At 41.8% G+C, this 15,272-nt stretch overlaps 1 protein-coding gene across 5 annotated transcripts in view; it reads right to left on the bottom strand.

The window, feature by feature from the left end:
• Window positions 1-5,471: 5,471 nt before the first annotated feature.
• rgs12b (regulator of G protein signaling 12b) overlaps window positions 5,472-15,272 on the bottom strand; it is a 46,043-nt gene continuing 36,242 nt past the window's right edge. Inside the window, exons 7-19 of one of the 5 annotated variants that reach the window (XM_078264781.1) lie at window positions 14,376-14,545; window positions 14,074-14,166; window positions 12,990-13,133; window positions 11,708-11,890; window positions 11,392-11,464; window positions 11,062-11,156; window positions 10,580-10,792; window positions 9,737-9,810; window positions 9,472-9,598; window positions 9,212-9,308; window positions 9,017-9,087; window positions 7,817-7,988; window positions 5,472-7,437 (exon numbers count right to left, since the gene is read on the bottom strand). In XM_078264781.1, the coding sequence (XP_078120907.1) occupies window positions 6,830-7,437; window positions 7,817-7,988; window positions 9,017-9,087; window positions 9,212-9,308; window positions 9,472-9,598; window positions 9,737-9,810; window positions 10,580-10,792; window positions 11,062-11,156; window positions 11,392-11,464; window positions 11,708-11,890; window positions 12,990-13,133; window positions 14,074-14,166; window positions 14,376-14,545 (2,120 nt within the window). In that variant the 3' untranslated portion in view covers window positions 5,472-6,829. Of the gene's footprint in view, window positions 7,438-7,816; window positions 7,989-9,016; window positions 9,088-9,211; window positions 9,309-9,471; window positions 9,599-9,736; window positions 9,811-10,579; window positions 10,793-11,061; window positions 11,157-11,313; window positions 11,465-11,707; window positions 11,891-12,989; window positions 13,134-14,073; window positions 14,167-14,375; window positions 14,546-15,272 lie in introns of all 5 variants that reach the window. The other 4 variants (XM_078264771.1, XM_078264760.1, XM_078264798.1 and 1 more) reach the window with 4 other exon arrangements.

Raw genomic sequence — 15,272 nt, 5'->3', positions numbered from 1 at the left:
TGACCCTCCTGTAGCCAAATCGATACCAGAAACAGAATACTCAAAAGATAGTTTAACAGAAAGCCAACTACTAAGGATACATTATAAAAATACAAGCAAAAGGAATAAAAAATGATAAGAGCAATAAAAAGATAAAAGACGACATCACATAGAGCCTAAGTCTATAAAATGTGTAATTTTTGCCTGCTGTATGAATGCCACTGTCGTTCAGCCCAATGCTTTCCAGACTGAAATATCTGTTGGATCGATTGGCTTGAAATTATCTTCAGACAGGATGACCCGTACTAATAACGTGGTGATGCCTTCATTTTGACATAACCATCATCCTCCTCAGCTCTTGTTTATTGTTAATTAGCATACCAACACCCTAAGCTAAAATAAGAAAAACACTCTAAACTAACTAGAAAACATGGTTAACATCGTGTAACGTTACTAACATCAGCATGTTAGCAGGCTGTTGTTAGCATTTAGCTCAAAGCCTCGCTGTGCTTAAGTATAACCTCACAACATGGCTGCAGGGGAATGTAGGCTACAGTAGATACAGTAAAGTACAAAGTCGTCCTACTTACCAACTGCAAGTAAGATGACTTGTTACAAGAGCTCAAAATTGCCTCTTTTTTAGCTTTAAAACAGAGGTAGGCTACGAATAAACATCTCAAAGACACTACACAGCCTTGGTCTACAGGTGTTTCCACTTATTTCTGAAGTGTTTAAATAATAATATAGAAAGGAAGAAACTATTAGAAACCTTTAAGAATAGTCAGAATAGGTTTGATAAAAGATACAGATTCTATAAAAGACGTTATCAAAGAGGATTGGTATTAAGCCTGAAGAGAATCCAAACGTCTGACCCTAAGAGATTTTGGTCAGAAATGAATAAACTAGGGCCAAGGCGTAGTTGGAAAATACCCATGGAGGTGCTGGGGAATGATTGTAGTTTAGTGACTGGGCTGTCTGATGTAATCAATAGGTTGATTGATGGAGGGCACTACGAGGATTTATGTCAGAGGAAAAATGTAATAGAGGGCCACATTTTAAAAGGGGAATATTGGATAAATAAGGATCTAAATAATAGTCTTACAAAAGAAGAAGTTCAAATGGCTATTAATAAAGCTAAATTTGGAAAAGCGACAGGGGTTGAAAATATCCCAAATGAAATACTGAAATCACCCAAACTATTTGATATTTTGTGTGATTTATTTAAAGGATGTTTTGAATCCGGCAAAATACCCTCTATGTGGCTTAAATCAATTATTAATCCGATACCAAAATCCCAAAATGAAAATCCAAGGGTGCCTTTAAATTATAGATGGATTAGTCTAATGAGCACAGTTTATAAGCTGTATTCTACAATACTTAATGAGAGGCTCATGTTGTATTTAGAGAAAGAAGAGCTCCTTGTGGAAGAACAAAATGGGTTCCGTAAATCAAGATCATGCCTAGATCACATTTTTGTATTGTCTACAATTATAACTAAAAGAATAAGTGAAAATAAGCCAACATATTCGTGCTTTATCGATTTTCACAAAGCTTTTGATATGATCAATAGGGATCTGTTAGCATATAAGCTTATAGAGTATGGGGTAAATGGAAATTTGTATATGGCACTGAAGTCTGTTTATCACAAGCCCATAGCATGTGTAAGATTGAATGAACTCCATACAAACTGGTTTCCAACATCATCAGGGGTAAAACAGGGTGATGTTTTGTCTCCCACATTATTTGCAATTTATATAAATGATTTGGCAAAGGAAATTCAAGAATTGAATTGTGGGATAAGACGTGGAAATGAAATGATAAGTATTCTTTTGTACGCGGATGACATAGTACTACTGTCTCCATCTGAAAATAATTTGCAGCGGATGCTCTCCTATATTGATGATTGGTGTAATAAATGGAGATAGTTTATTAATAGAAAGAAAACAGAAATAATTCACTTTAGAAAACCTTTAACTACTCGCAGCACTTATGAGTTTAAAATTGGGTCACACAAGCTGAACTTTGTAGACTCATATAAATATCTAGGTTTCTATATTGATGAACATATGAATTTCAGAAATGGTGTTAAGGTTCTTGCTGATTCAGCACGTAGAGCTTTGGGAGGAATCATTGGTAAAAGCAAGAATCTGAAAGACATACGTTTTCAAACTTATTCTAAATTGTTTCAAGCTTGTGTGTGCCCTATACTTGATTATATTGTGGGTGTTAGAGGACTTAGGAATATATCTAATTGTGAATTAGTGCAAAATAGTGCCATAAGATTTTTTTCTGAGTGTGCATAAATATACCCCTACATTGGCGATAGTGGGAGACATGGGATGGGAATCATGTGAGGCTTGCTGGAAGATATGTATGGCCCAGTTATGGAATCGTCTGTTAGATATGGACGCAAATAGGTTGACAAGGAAAATATTTCTCTGGGATAAACACATTCTTGGTCTAACGACGTATGCAAATTGTTCTGTAATTATGGTTTTGGAGTTGTTTCTTAATAATGAAAAGCTGAATATTGGTTTGTTTAAAGAATCTGTGTTTGCTAAAGACAAAAAGCAGTGGGCCGATGATATATGGGCTAAGCCAAAATTGCGTATTTTTGTAATGATAAAACCAGAATACGGCACTGAGAATTATGTTGTATATAATGTGTCAAAAAGGCAAAGATCTTTATGTGCTCAAGTGAGATCTGGTGTCTTGCCTTTGACTGTTGAAACAGGATGATATGTTAATGTAGAAGAGGAAAAAGGGATCTGTCCCATGTGTTGTTTGAATGATATAGAAAATGAGTTCCATTTTGTTTTCTATTGTCCTTTTTATTGTGAACAGCGTGACTTTTTGTTTCATAGGATAAAAGCAGAGATTGACTTGGTAAATATGGATGATGCTCAAAGACTGAGATGGCTGTTCACATATGAAATACATAAATTAGCCAATTATCTAGATAAAGCTTGGGAGAAGAGGAAAAAAGCTCTTTATCGAGATGAATTGTAGATGAGAATTTGTTGTTTGTGTGTGTGTGTGTGTGTGTGTGTGTGTGTGTGTGTGTGTGTATGTGTATATACACATATGTATGTGTAGATGTGTGTATATGTATATATTTGTATTCATGTATTTCTCCGAATGATTTGTATATGCGACAGGAAGATGTTTGTTAAATAAGTAAATTTGTGGTGTCTTCTAATCCCATGTGGGATGGGCCAAAATGTTGCAATGGCATGACACAGAAATAAAACATAACTAAAACTAAAACTATTGCCTGAGACCTCTGTGTGAGCGTAGTTGATTGACATCTCCATCTGTGTTAATGTTGTAGGGACAAATTAACCTTTACATTCTTTACCTTTATTTGTTATTAAATACACCTGCGTGGGTGTGCAGAGACATAATGATTGTGCCATAAAAGTGCAACTGTATAGGCATTAGGCCTACTATTTTCTTTATCACTCTTATATATAGTTAAGTACAAAATATTTCAAGTGGAAATAGTATATATATATATACTATATATTTAAATCAGTTTAGAAAATGTTTTATTTCCTTCTCTTTCTTCCCCTGTTCCTCTCTGTCCACCATTGTCTTTGTTCCTTCTCTTACCAGCAGATGGAGCCATTTGAGATGAGAAGCGCTGCTGATGCACTTAAGAGGCAATTATTTTGTTGGCCAGTGGACAATGGCAATGGTCCTAGCAAGAGCCAGTGAATTGAGGCACCAATGCCAAAACTGTATTCATACAACAGCTTCTGCTAACCAGGTTTTCCCATGCAATTACAGCAACAATTAAGTCTGTGGGTCCTTCAGCATGAAAACAAGAATCAGACCGAGATAAGGTTTATGTTGAGGAACTGTCAGCACTTCCTTGATATTCAAGTCATGATTTTCAACAAGATTTTACTAAATTGTGTATAACCAAATTAATGTTATGGTCTACATAAAGGAGACAATTTCCACTATCCACTGTCCTAATCTAGATACAGATCCTCCCCCCCTTTCCTATCTATTTTCCCGACAGTCTTCTGGTGAACACTTAAAAAAATCCCACAGACGTGGCCGGGTTGTCTCGGTGGGTAGAGCAGGCGCACATATACTGAGAGGTTTATGCCTCAACGCAGGGGTCCAGGGTTTGAATCCGACCTGTGATGATTTCTTGCATGTCTTCCCCCTCTCTCTCCCCTTTTCTCACCTAGCTGTCCTGTCAACATTAATAATTAAAGGCAGAAAAGCCCAAAAAATAATCTAATCCCACAGACTAATACATCAAGTCATACATGAACTTAAGTTTTTTTGAGTGTCTGAGTGTGTGGAAAGTGAGAGGGAAGAAAGTCGAAAAGGCAAATATATTTCTCCTCTCTGTTTCTGTACGGAAATGTTTTGTTTCATTATCTGGCCCATTAAATATAGTGTCGCAAACACAACTAATAACACTGACACAGATCTAGACGTAGTCCATGTTTGTAGGTGAGCGCGAGAATGTATAGTGAAGTGGAAATTAGTATCTATGTGTGTGTGAGTGAGAGAGAGGAGGAGGAAGAAACAGAAGCTAGTTTTGTTTGTGGGCTACCAAAGAGCCCAGCATGACAAAGCTTGCCTAACAACACACTGAGCAGAGGGGAACCCATGCATAGCTAATAGCCCAGTCCCCCCGAAAAAGGCTTTGTACACAGAAACAAAAGCCCGGTCCTGCGCACACACACACACACACACACACACACACACACACACAAAAGAGGCAATAGAGAGAGGTGGAGAAGAATATTAAGTAAGACAGGATAGAGGTTGTACAGAGGGAGTGGTCAGAGGAAAGAAATGAAAGTGAAGAATCTCTTAGCTGGTCATTTGAACTAGGAAATATACTATTAAATATAGCTATTTAGTTCCAGTGGTGAAAAAAGTTAAAGCACTCATGCAACCGGAAGAGGTCTGTCAGTATTATTTTATTAAATCAAATTATTTATTAAATGTATTATTAGTGCTAAAGATGATTTCAACTACTTTATATACTGTTGTGCAATTTAACATGCAACATTTCACTAGCAACAGTGTCTTTTTTATGTAAAAACTTAAAACTATTGCAAAGTAACTAGTAACTAAAGCTGTCAGATATGTTTTATTTCCCTCTGGAACGTAGTGGAGAAAAAGTAGAAAGTATAATACAAAATGGGAATACTGGTTCTGAAGTACAGTTTTGAGGTACTTGAACTTTGCTCTGCGTAACAAGTACAGTTTCATTTCACCACTGGTTATCCCCATGGTGTTTGACATTACAAATTAGCATATGAAGATGCATATAAATACTTAGATGAAAACATGTATGTAATGCCTGATACCAGCGCCGCGCCTCCATGCACAGAACAAATTATGCGGCACACACACACACACACACACACACACACACAACACTCATAACAGATGAAGTGAGGAGAATAAATCGGATATTATTGAAAGTCTTAGGAAAAGGAAGGAGGCCGCTCACATGAGGCTCTACAGAGAGTTCAACCTCTAAAACATTTATTTGATCTATTTACAGACAGTACAGTCAACTGAAAAGAGGAGACAAGAATTGATTTCTGTTGTGACACAACTGAAGAAACAACATGGCTGCATTGCAGTTCAACAATGACTACAGCAATAAGGTGAGTTCACAAAGTTGACTATATACAAATTAATACTTTTAACTGATAGATTGTAAAAATGAAAAGGACGTGGGATAACTTAATCACTTCTTGAGAATATAGTACAGGATAAAGTAAGTGAAACCTTTAAATAGTGAAACGGTTTGACTTGTTAGTCCAAATTTGTCCAGCTTAAACCCTGTTGAAAGACAGTTCAGAACACTGTTGGATTGCTAGGCTGTGGAAAAAACAGATTCTGCTGTGTGATGTAGTGCAAAGAGGAAAAATGGGGGATGAAAAACTGGTCATGTACAGTCAGTGCAGACGCTTCGGGATCATTTGGTCAGAGGGCGAGATGGCATGTGTGCGCACTCGCTGCGGTCTTTTTTTAAGAGTGACACGAGAAAGGCCTGAGGTAAGAGAGCGGTGGTGGAGACACAGAATGTACTGTGCTCGAGTCGAAAAAAGAACAGCTGAGCAAATGTGCGTGTTCATGGTACTGTAGCATGTGTATGTATTTATGGGGTCAGGCCAGCCGTGTCAGCATGCAGTGTGCTCAAAAGCACGTAATACATTGAAAATAATATATAAGTCACTTAGATGTGCACGAATGTTTTGTAGCAAATATATCAATTGTTTTCTCAACCTATGGCAGCTCAACCACCTGTACGAAAATGTAAAAAAAAAAAAAAAAAAGCAAGGAGAAAATATTTTTTTAAAAATGGGGAAAGATGTGTGAAGTCTTGTTTGTAATTGGCTAAAGTGCATTGTTAGATTCTGTACACTAGAGGGGGTTGGGGGTGGAGGAGGGAGTTTGGCACTGGTCATCACCAACTCAAGCTTACGTCTACAGAAAAAATCCAGGACAAGTCCACTCAAAAGTTCACACAGATATAAACCGCGCAGAGAAATGTCTGGACAAGCCTAATGCATCCATTTTTCCTCTCTTCATGTGTCTTGTCTAGTTTATCTAAAGGTTGACTTCTTTGCTGGGCACAAGGTAGAGCATACATATATATGAAAGCTCAGTCTTTTACATTGCTTACTGTATTTTATACTTCTGGAATGAAATGTTCTGTAGTTTTGGAAAGGGATTCATGAAATAAAGGGAAGAGATCTGGATGCATTCTGGGCCGAGCGTGACCAATGAGGAACTTCAACCTGACTTTATTGGGTCTCCAGTCAGGTGAAGGAAGAGGTGAAAGTTCAAAAGTATTTAGAGTTCACACAGGGAAAGTACCTGAGCTAGGCCGCCCGTCCTGTGCTTGTTGTTGGGGTCGGGGGTGGGGTTTGCACTGTAGGACAGAAGGAGTGACGTAGTTGAGGCTGGGGCTGTTAATGTCCCCCTCTCCCACAAGAGTTAGATCAGACAGCGTGTCCTCCTCCAGCATCTGGGCCGATTCTCCCCTGCCAGAGTCCTGAAGGAGACCACGCTGGCCACTCTGGGACAGGTGGATGGGGGAGACGGTGCCAGGAAACGGAGGAGGTGGTCGGGCTTTACTCCCCCCCCCACTCTCAGTTCCCAGTGCAGAGTCCAAGCTCTGGGACTGATGGCTCGAGTTGAGCAAGTGGTTGTCGCCTCCTCCTCCCCTGTCGTTGCTGTTCGCCTTATTGCCCCGGCGACCGCTGCTAGGGAAGTTGCCGTTGTTGGGGTTACGGGAATAAGGGGTGGAGCAACTGGGCTCAGGGCCGTAGGGAGGAGGCGCAGCCTGGTTGGTTGCCACTGGTGACAGGCGCAGAAAGTCTGGGAGCTGCAGGTCGCTTTTGTTTAGCAGGCCTCGCTGGTCGTCTGCTCGGTTGCTCTGAGCTTTGGATATGAGGTCGAAGAACTCTGCAGGCAAACACACACAGACACACACACACACACACACAGGTGTACAGACACACATAGGCACGCGCACACACACACACACACACACACACACACACACACACACACACACACATAAATGATGAATACTTGAAAAACAGTAAAACACATTCATTGTAATTCAGAAAAACATGCAGCAAAGGGTATGTATCAATCAGTTAGACAAGTCAAAGCTACATTCAGTGTGAGCAGAGGTGACTGGGCTACATGTAGCTAGCTAGCTTTGAAAGCATTTGGTGCTGCTTCTGCAATACTGCAGACAGGCAAAAGGGTTAGTGTGATCACAGCAACCAAGCTACAGAAACAAAGGAGAGAGAGAGGGAGGTCGTTCAGTCTTTACCTTCAGCTTCGTCTATATTAATCTTTTTCTGTTTTCTTTTCTCCGGAGCCTTATGGAGAGAGACAGAGTGGTTGGGTAAGGGCTGGCTGCTTGTGTCAGGGCTGGGCCCAGTCTTGCCGTTTTCCCCATGGGGGTGGGCTGAACCGGCTTTCCCTGATGGCCTGTCCTCCCCCTGAGGGCCACAAGGAGAGCGGAGCGGGGCATTAGAGCCCTGGTAAGTCATGATGGCGCAAGTACGGGCACAAGTAATGACAACACGTAGGGACCAGTGCTACTGATGGTGAGGAGGGTAACTAATTGTAAAATGAGAACAATCTAATGGGGGGTTGGGGGCACAAGTTTCAGTGATGCTGCTTTTGAGAAGAGGGACAAATAAGTGGGATCAAAATAAGTATGATAATGAATTTGTTGGTTTTGTGTAATTACAATAATCAATATAACTGTAGTAAAACATATATCTATGATCATTTCTAATTGAAAGACAGGTGGGATGTTCCATTCAGACAACCACAATGCTTAACACTGTGTGTACTAAGCATCACCAACATGTAGGCTTACACACAACACAACACCACAGGGACCGACTTTCTTCTACTTAAAGCCACACTACTGCCTCTCAAGGGAGAAAACCTGTTTTTTAAAAATCAACCAAGAAAGCATGAATGACCATTACAGATGGTCATGAACCAGGTTAAAGCCCCAATAAAAACAAGAAATCCCGCACAGCATTCTGAAGTGCTACTGCCACCACCAACTAACAACTCTCCAGATGCACGGAGGAGGTCTTTGAGGTTCTGAGACCCAGCAAACGCTCTGCGATGCTCGGCTACTATCACCCGGCCACTGCGTTTGTTATGGAAGAAAGAGAACCAGCAAACCAGAGAGAAAAGTTGACGATGCATTCGGCCACAGGCAGACCACAATAACGGAACATTAGGAACCTTGAGAGTGTGACAGGGCTCTCAGGCCCCACAGCAACAGAGCACATAAATACAGTCACACACAGGCTGCCAGAGACACACATCATACACCTGCGCACATTTTCAACATATTGCAAAACAGACGTGGGTGATTGAAGATAGCAAGAGAGACACTTAGTAGCGTGACATCATCAAACAGGAAGAGGAGACATTCGGTGGGTTATGGAACATTCCAGGGTGAGAAGAAAATGGGAAAATAAGAAGCTGTGGGAGATCTTACTGTTGCCGATTGGTTTCTGCTTGTTGAGGCCGGGACGAGGTTCTTAGAGGGAGCTACTTTCTGTTTGTCTGCTGAATGAAGGAAAGGGAGCATACAGATGCAAAATTGAGACAATACTATGTACTAGTTTTTTGTTCAGTATGTTGCCAATGAGAGACAGCAGATTACAGTTTTATTAACATGTGTGTTTCTTACCTTTTCCAGGAGTGTTTTCTGCAATATCTAATACTACTCGCAGCCCGTCCAGGTTGGATATAGGAAGACCTAGATCTAATGGCTCCAACTCCCCACTCTGCATCACACACACACACACACACACACACACACACACACACACACACACACACACACACACACACACAATATGAGTTTGACATCACATAGAGTGCCTGTCTGCCCATTTCTTTCGGTCTATCTACAGGCAGCCAGAATGAGGGGGGGGAGAGACGACTTACAATGCGTGCCACCAAGTCAGCAAGGTGCAGGCCGTATTTGGCTACCACAGGCCTGAGGACCTCAGTCACTGGCTTAGTGGGCTTTGCTTTTAGGCCCACCGAACGGTTGATAGGGACCAGGTCGAGTCTGGAAAAGAAGAAAGAAACCGTTTGTTCGAAAACCGTTGATCATGGTTTGAAGGCCGGCACGTACACTCAATTGTACTCCTACAGTATTACTGGTTTGAAATGTTTGAACGCTTAGGATCACTGCATATTACTGTACCTGAAGAGAGTGCGTTTTTCTAGTCGGAGATCCCGAGAGCACAATGTCATACAGTCTTGGTCTAAAACAAGTGGCTGAGAGAGTGAGACAGAAAAAAAGAGAGAAGTCATCATGAAAGATGTCCAGCAAGTTGTCTAAACCTCAAGTGGGGTTACTGACTTCTAAATAAAGCAGCAATTATATTAGAACTAATCACTCAACGAAATCCCGACTGTTTGCTGTCCTGGCTCCTAAATGGTGGAATGAGCTCCCTATTGACATCAGGACGGCCGAAAGCCTACGCATCTTCTGACGAAGGCTAAAAACACATCTCTTATTACACATCACTTACTACTTGTTGTCTGGAGTTTGAACCTTCAGGGTTGAAAGCACTTAATTGTAAGTCGCTTTGGATAAAAGCATTAGCTAAATGACATGTAATGTAATAATATTAATAATCGGTACTTGTAATCATCATTTTGACCTTATAAAGTTGATATGACTTACATGTTAACAAACTATTGCCTGTTGAGAGGTGAGACTGAATCAGAACAGTAAAGTTGTGGGCCATACGTATAACTGGGAGGAACTGCAAAGGCAGGTGTAGTTCTGTGGGTTTATCACTATACGCAACACACATCCTTTGACCTACAGTATTGTTATTATAAAAATATTGATTATTGCTGCTTTAAAATCTTTTTTTTATAGCTTTTTTGGGTAACAACCAACTCAGACTTAATTGTGTTTTCTTAATTTGGTTTAGTGTGATTTGTTGTGTTTTTTTTTTATCATTTTTTGTATAGAGGGTTTTAAAAGCCACAATAAAAAGTATTTAGGACAGCCCCACATCCACTTGTGTTGTACCTTCTCCCCTCCGACCAGGAAGAGGTCTATAGCTGCCAGGTTGATGCAGAGCTTCTCACAGAGACCAAGCAGCAGGTCCCTGATGGACACTCCGGCCCTGAGTGGCACAGAGCAACATGAGCCATCGGGCAAGCTTATGTTACACTGCCTCAAGGGGGCGCTGCCCCCTCCCCGCTCAGTTGACACTGATACTGCGCCACGGGAAACATCACCCTGAGGGAAGAAAACAGAGACAGACACAGGGAGGGGGAGAGGAGATAGTGAGAGGAGGGTTAAAAAAATAAGAGAGACAATGGAAATGGAGGTTGAGAGGAGAAAAAACAGACATTATTTTACTATTGTCTGTGTTTTTTTGTTTGAACTGCTTTAAAGCAGATAAATTGAGAGGAAAAGGGTGAAGATAACAATGCTCCGTGCTGAAATGAATGTCTGTGCCATTACTGTCCAAACTAATTATATGGTGATGTTCTTTCCAGACTGACCTCGTTCCTCCCTGACCCTGACGTCCCCAGCTCCAGACTGGCTCCTGAAGACAGCGAACCCTGGGATTCTCGGCGACCATTGCTGCCAGAGAAATCTGAAAAGGAATACACTCATCATTAGCGTCTAGAAGAAAGAAAAACATGGGGATAATTCCAAATACCTATATCCCCCCCCAAAAGAAATATCCCTCCTCTTTAAATGTGTTCATTTTTAAAAACAATAACATTTTGAAGACGTTTAAAACTACTGACTGTAGTTAAAGTCAGCCAGCTCTCGTTTCTTCGGGCCTTTGCCGAAGCTCCTGTTGCGAGACCAGGAGAAAAACATGCCTTTCTTCCGGTCTCCTGAATCATCCCGACTGTCCTCATTTAAAGATCTGCCCGACTTGCTCTTTTTGTCCTCCTATAAGATACAAACAAAATAAATGAAGAGGGGTAGACACAGGTGCGAACACACAGATAGACACCCACCAAAAGATGAATGAAAGCCCAGTGGAGAACTCCAACAGAAATACATACAGACTAACCAGATGCCACGATTGACCTTTTTCCCCAATGTTTCTGTGTATTCTGACAATAATACTGTCAATAATGTGACAAGACACAGCCAAGAGGGAGTGTTTGTGGAGGCTTTGCATCGTGTTACCTTCTTGGGTGTGGAGAGATTGGAGCGGTCGGAGCCTGTGGTGCTGTGTTTGGAGGTGGGGCTGCTGGGGATGTGGTAAGGGTCAGGCAGGGGCCTCCCCTCCACCTCCGCCAGCATGCACTCCTGGTACAGCAGAGACTTAAGGAAACGCGTGTAGCTGTCAAACTTCATCAGGTTGAAGATCTAAAGGCGTGAAAGGGAAGGAAAGGTGTAATCAGTAGGCAATAGAAAAAGCAGAAAGCAATGACAGCACACAAAAAGGAGGGTAGAAAAAGGCAAAACTAGAAAGGAAAGGGAGATGAAGGGCAAGGAGAGAGGATGGAAAAACGGATTGAAACAAAAAGGAAAAAAGACAATGAAAGGAGGAAGGGAGAAAGGAAGTCGATTCGAGATTAAGTAAAAGTCTAATATCCCACTAGCAGCCCTTTGACGTTGCTCATGTTCAAAGATGACTACCGGTATACAGTTCCAACGCTTATTGAGTGTTGTTAAAAGAAAAGGTGATGTAACACAGTGGTAAACATGCCCCTGCCATAAGTCACCTGTCCCAGCTTTTTTGGAATGTGTTGCAGGCATCAAATTCAAAATGAAAAAACTCTTTGTAGTGTATTCAATAAAATATAGGTTGAAACGGATTTGCAAATCATTGGAATTGGGGTTTGTATATGTGTATGTGTGTGTATCAAGGTGTGTATGCATGAGTCCACACGCGTGTGTAAATCTGACCCAAAATCTTAACAAGCCCAGGGGTATTTTGGAAGACTTCATCTCAGGCTTTGATATGTGTGTGTGTGTGTGTGTGTGTGTGTGTGTGTGTTTGTGTGTGTGTGTGTGTGTGTTAGTGTGTGTGTGTGTGTGTGTGTGTGTGTGTGTGTGTGTGTGTTGGTGTGTGTGTGTGGGTGTGTGTGTGGGTGTGTGTGTGTGTGTGTGTCTTTGGGTGTGCATGTTTAATGTGTAAAAATAAAAGAGATTATGGTGAGGATATTCTTCTCGCCTCGTGACTCTCATCAGAGTTTGAACATCCAGCCCCCCCACCCCCACGAAATGGGGACATGTAAGAAGCCATTCACATCCACGATACTAGAAAGCAGGCAAATATGAATAGTCAATCTTATGTTGTGTTTTCAATAGAGGTCTGTTTTGATTCAGTTTTATGAGTAATAATACATTTGTTCTTCAGGGAAAGCCTCTTTTCAATCCCCCCCCGTGCTTCCTGTGGTTGCTAATTACCTTGAGATTTCGATAAATGACTTCTTGAATTGGTGGTCAATGTATACGCTACCTGCAGTTGCTGCTCCTTGAACATGTCAGGTCGGGGGGCGTTGAGTATGTCGTCAGCGAGCTGGGCTTGACTATCTATGTTGACCGGTGTTGTGGCTTTACTGGACAGGAAGCTGTTGTAGATCTCCCTGGCACGCTGAGAGAGCTGGAGAAGGTGGGAGAGTCAGGAAGAGTGAGTGGCAGTAAGGGACATGGAGGGTGGAGGAAACGATGAGGTATGGATAAAAAAAAAACACAGTAATAGACACAGTAATAAAAGAAGATGAGGAATGAAGAGAGCTGTTTAAGGGCGTTTTCACACCTGAAAGTCCGGACCAAAGTTCATGTTTTTGTTGTATACATTTGATTCGGAGAGTGTTGGTTTCACACTGCAGTTATGCAAGCGCACTAAAGAACTATCCGTGACAAAACTACGTCCTGTCGTCATCACATACGTGCGCTGCGTCTCCCGACAGTTGTAACTGATTGGTTTGTAGACGGGCTTCCCCGTCCTCTCGTATCCTCTCTCTGTCAGAGCTTTTGGCAGCTCTTTTTGTTTTGTTGCGTTGTTGAGAAGCAAGACACGGGAACTTTACTTGGAGTTTGAGGAGCTGCAGCATTTAAAACCTACGCTGTACATTTACTACCACTTAACAAGTAAACTGCTGATTTATTCTCTGATAGCCGACAGCTGTCTGCTCTGAGCACATTCACCGTCACTCTCTCATATAAACGTAAGCACCGAGCTATTCCTTAAGGAGCTTCCCCAGTCTTATAAAACGATGATAGCCTGCCAGAGCTTCCTGTAATTGGTCCGAAAGTCCGAACCATCCAAAAAGTGTTTTCATACTGAGAATGAACCGAACCATGGCTCAGTTTGGTCCGGGTCGAGACCACCTCTTTTGATCGGACCAAAATTTGGTCTTTTGATCCGGACCGTGGTCCGAGGCACCTTTCTCACCTGCAATTTTGGTTCGGACCAAACTGAAAAGTCCCGACCAAATGAGGTAGGTGTGAAAACACGCTAAGACCTAACATTTCCCCTCATTATCGGGGTGTAAATGGATGCATGTGTGCGATCAAACAATGTCTTGCATGTCTTTTACCTGCTTCTTGTCATTCTCAGGTACGTGGCTGAAGAACTCACAAGCCTGCCAGAAGAGGATATTCTCCTCACTGAACTCTTTCTTTAGGAACTCCTGAAACACGGGAATTAAATGCGGATCAAAAATAAGCACAAATCAGGCAAACTAATATACACAGAAAGTCAGAAGACCCAGAAAACCCACCCGACAGAAGCAAATCTGATCAGCTTTTAACTTTGCAACATCAGAAAGGTTTGCTTAAAGTCCCTTTGATCTGTTATGTGATCATGCTGGCCAACACCAGCCAAGTGCTGTTATAGTACCGAGAAGTAGCGGACTCCCACGGGGTCCTGCAGCAGTCTCTCGAAGCAGACAGCCCAGCTGGCCACTCTCCTCTCCGTGTGGCGCCGGTGGCTCTGAACGCTGGGCAGGCTGGCATTACTGTTCAGACTGTTGTCGCTGCTGCAGCCCTGCAGCTCCACGCTGTTAAGTTCTGTACAACATGGGGATACACACACAACATCAAATAGTTGAAGTGATGGTGACTTTAGTATGGCTGAGATTCTCTGGGTTCCCCCCATTGTGATTTCATTAAGGCTGCAATACATGAAAATCTCTTTTTTTTTATGCATCTAGAGTTTTGATTTCCATACTTTTTTTTTTTTTTACTCTATGTGCACATTAACAGCATGAGCATTGTGTGGTCTGGGTCTGGGATGGGTGATATGGTTAAAATCAAATGGTTATTTTCCCTGTTTGTTGTTTTGTTTTCCTCTGTCTGCAAGGGCTTTATCTCAAGGCAGCACTATCAGTAGCACAGTGTGGCCCATACTGATGATAAGGCCAGAGTAGCAGCCCGTCCAGTAAAAGTCACTTCTATGGTTTTCTGTTGCTTCATCTTTCGCTTTGCTTTTTGCTTAACACCCCTACAGCACACTTTCACTCACACAATCCCTGCAGTACGTACTGATATCACAGATTTGATCTAACCATTCATTTCAACTCTCTCTTTCTCCTTTCACATCTTCAGCTGCCCTGCATAATAAAGGCCATGAAAATGATTGATACCTGATGAGTGAGGTAGCCTACTGTATATGATGCAGCCAGGCGTATACCAGGCGACCAATCTCGATGCCTGTTCTAGACGGATTTTTAATTAAACTAATACCTGTTTTCTGAACCAGTGCGCTCTATCAATGGTTTTGTTGTGAAGGAGGAAG

This window comes from Sander vitreus, chromosome 2, assembly GCF_031162955.1.
Source record: "Sander vitreus isolate 19-12246 chromosome 2, sanVit1, whole genome shotgun sequence".
Lineage (NCBI taxonomy): Eukaryota > Metazoa > Chordata > Actinopteri > Perciformes > Percidae > Sander > Sander vitreus.
Note: the sequence above shows the minus strand (reverse complement) of the source record. Positions and strands in the feature narration are given on the sequence as shown.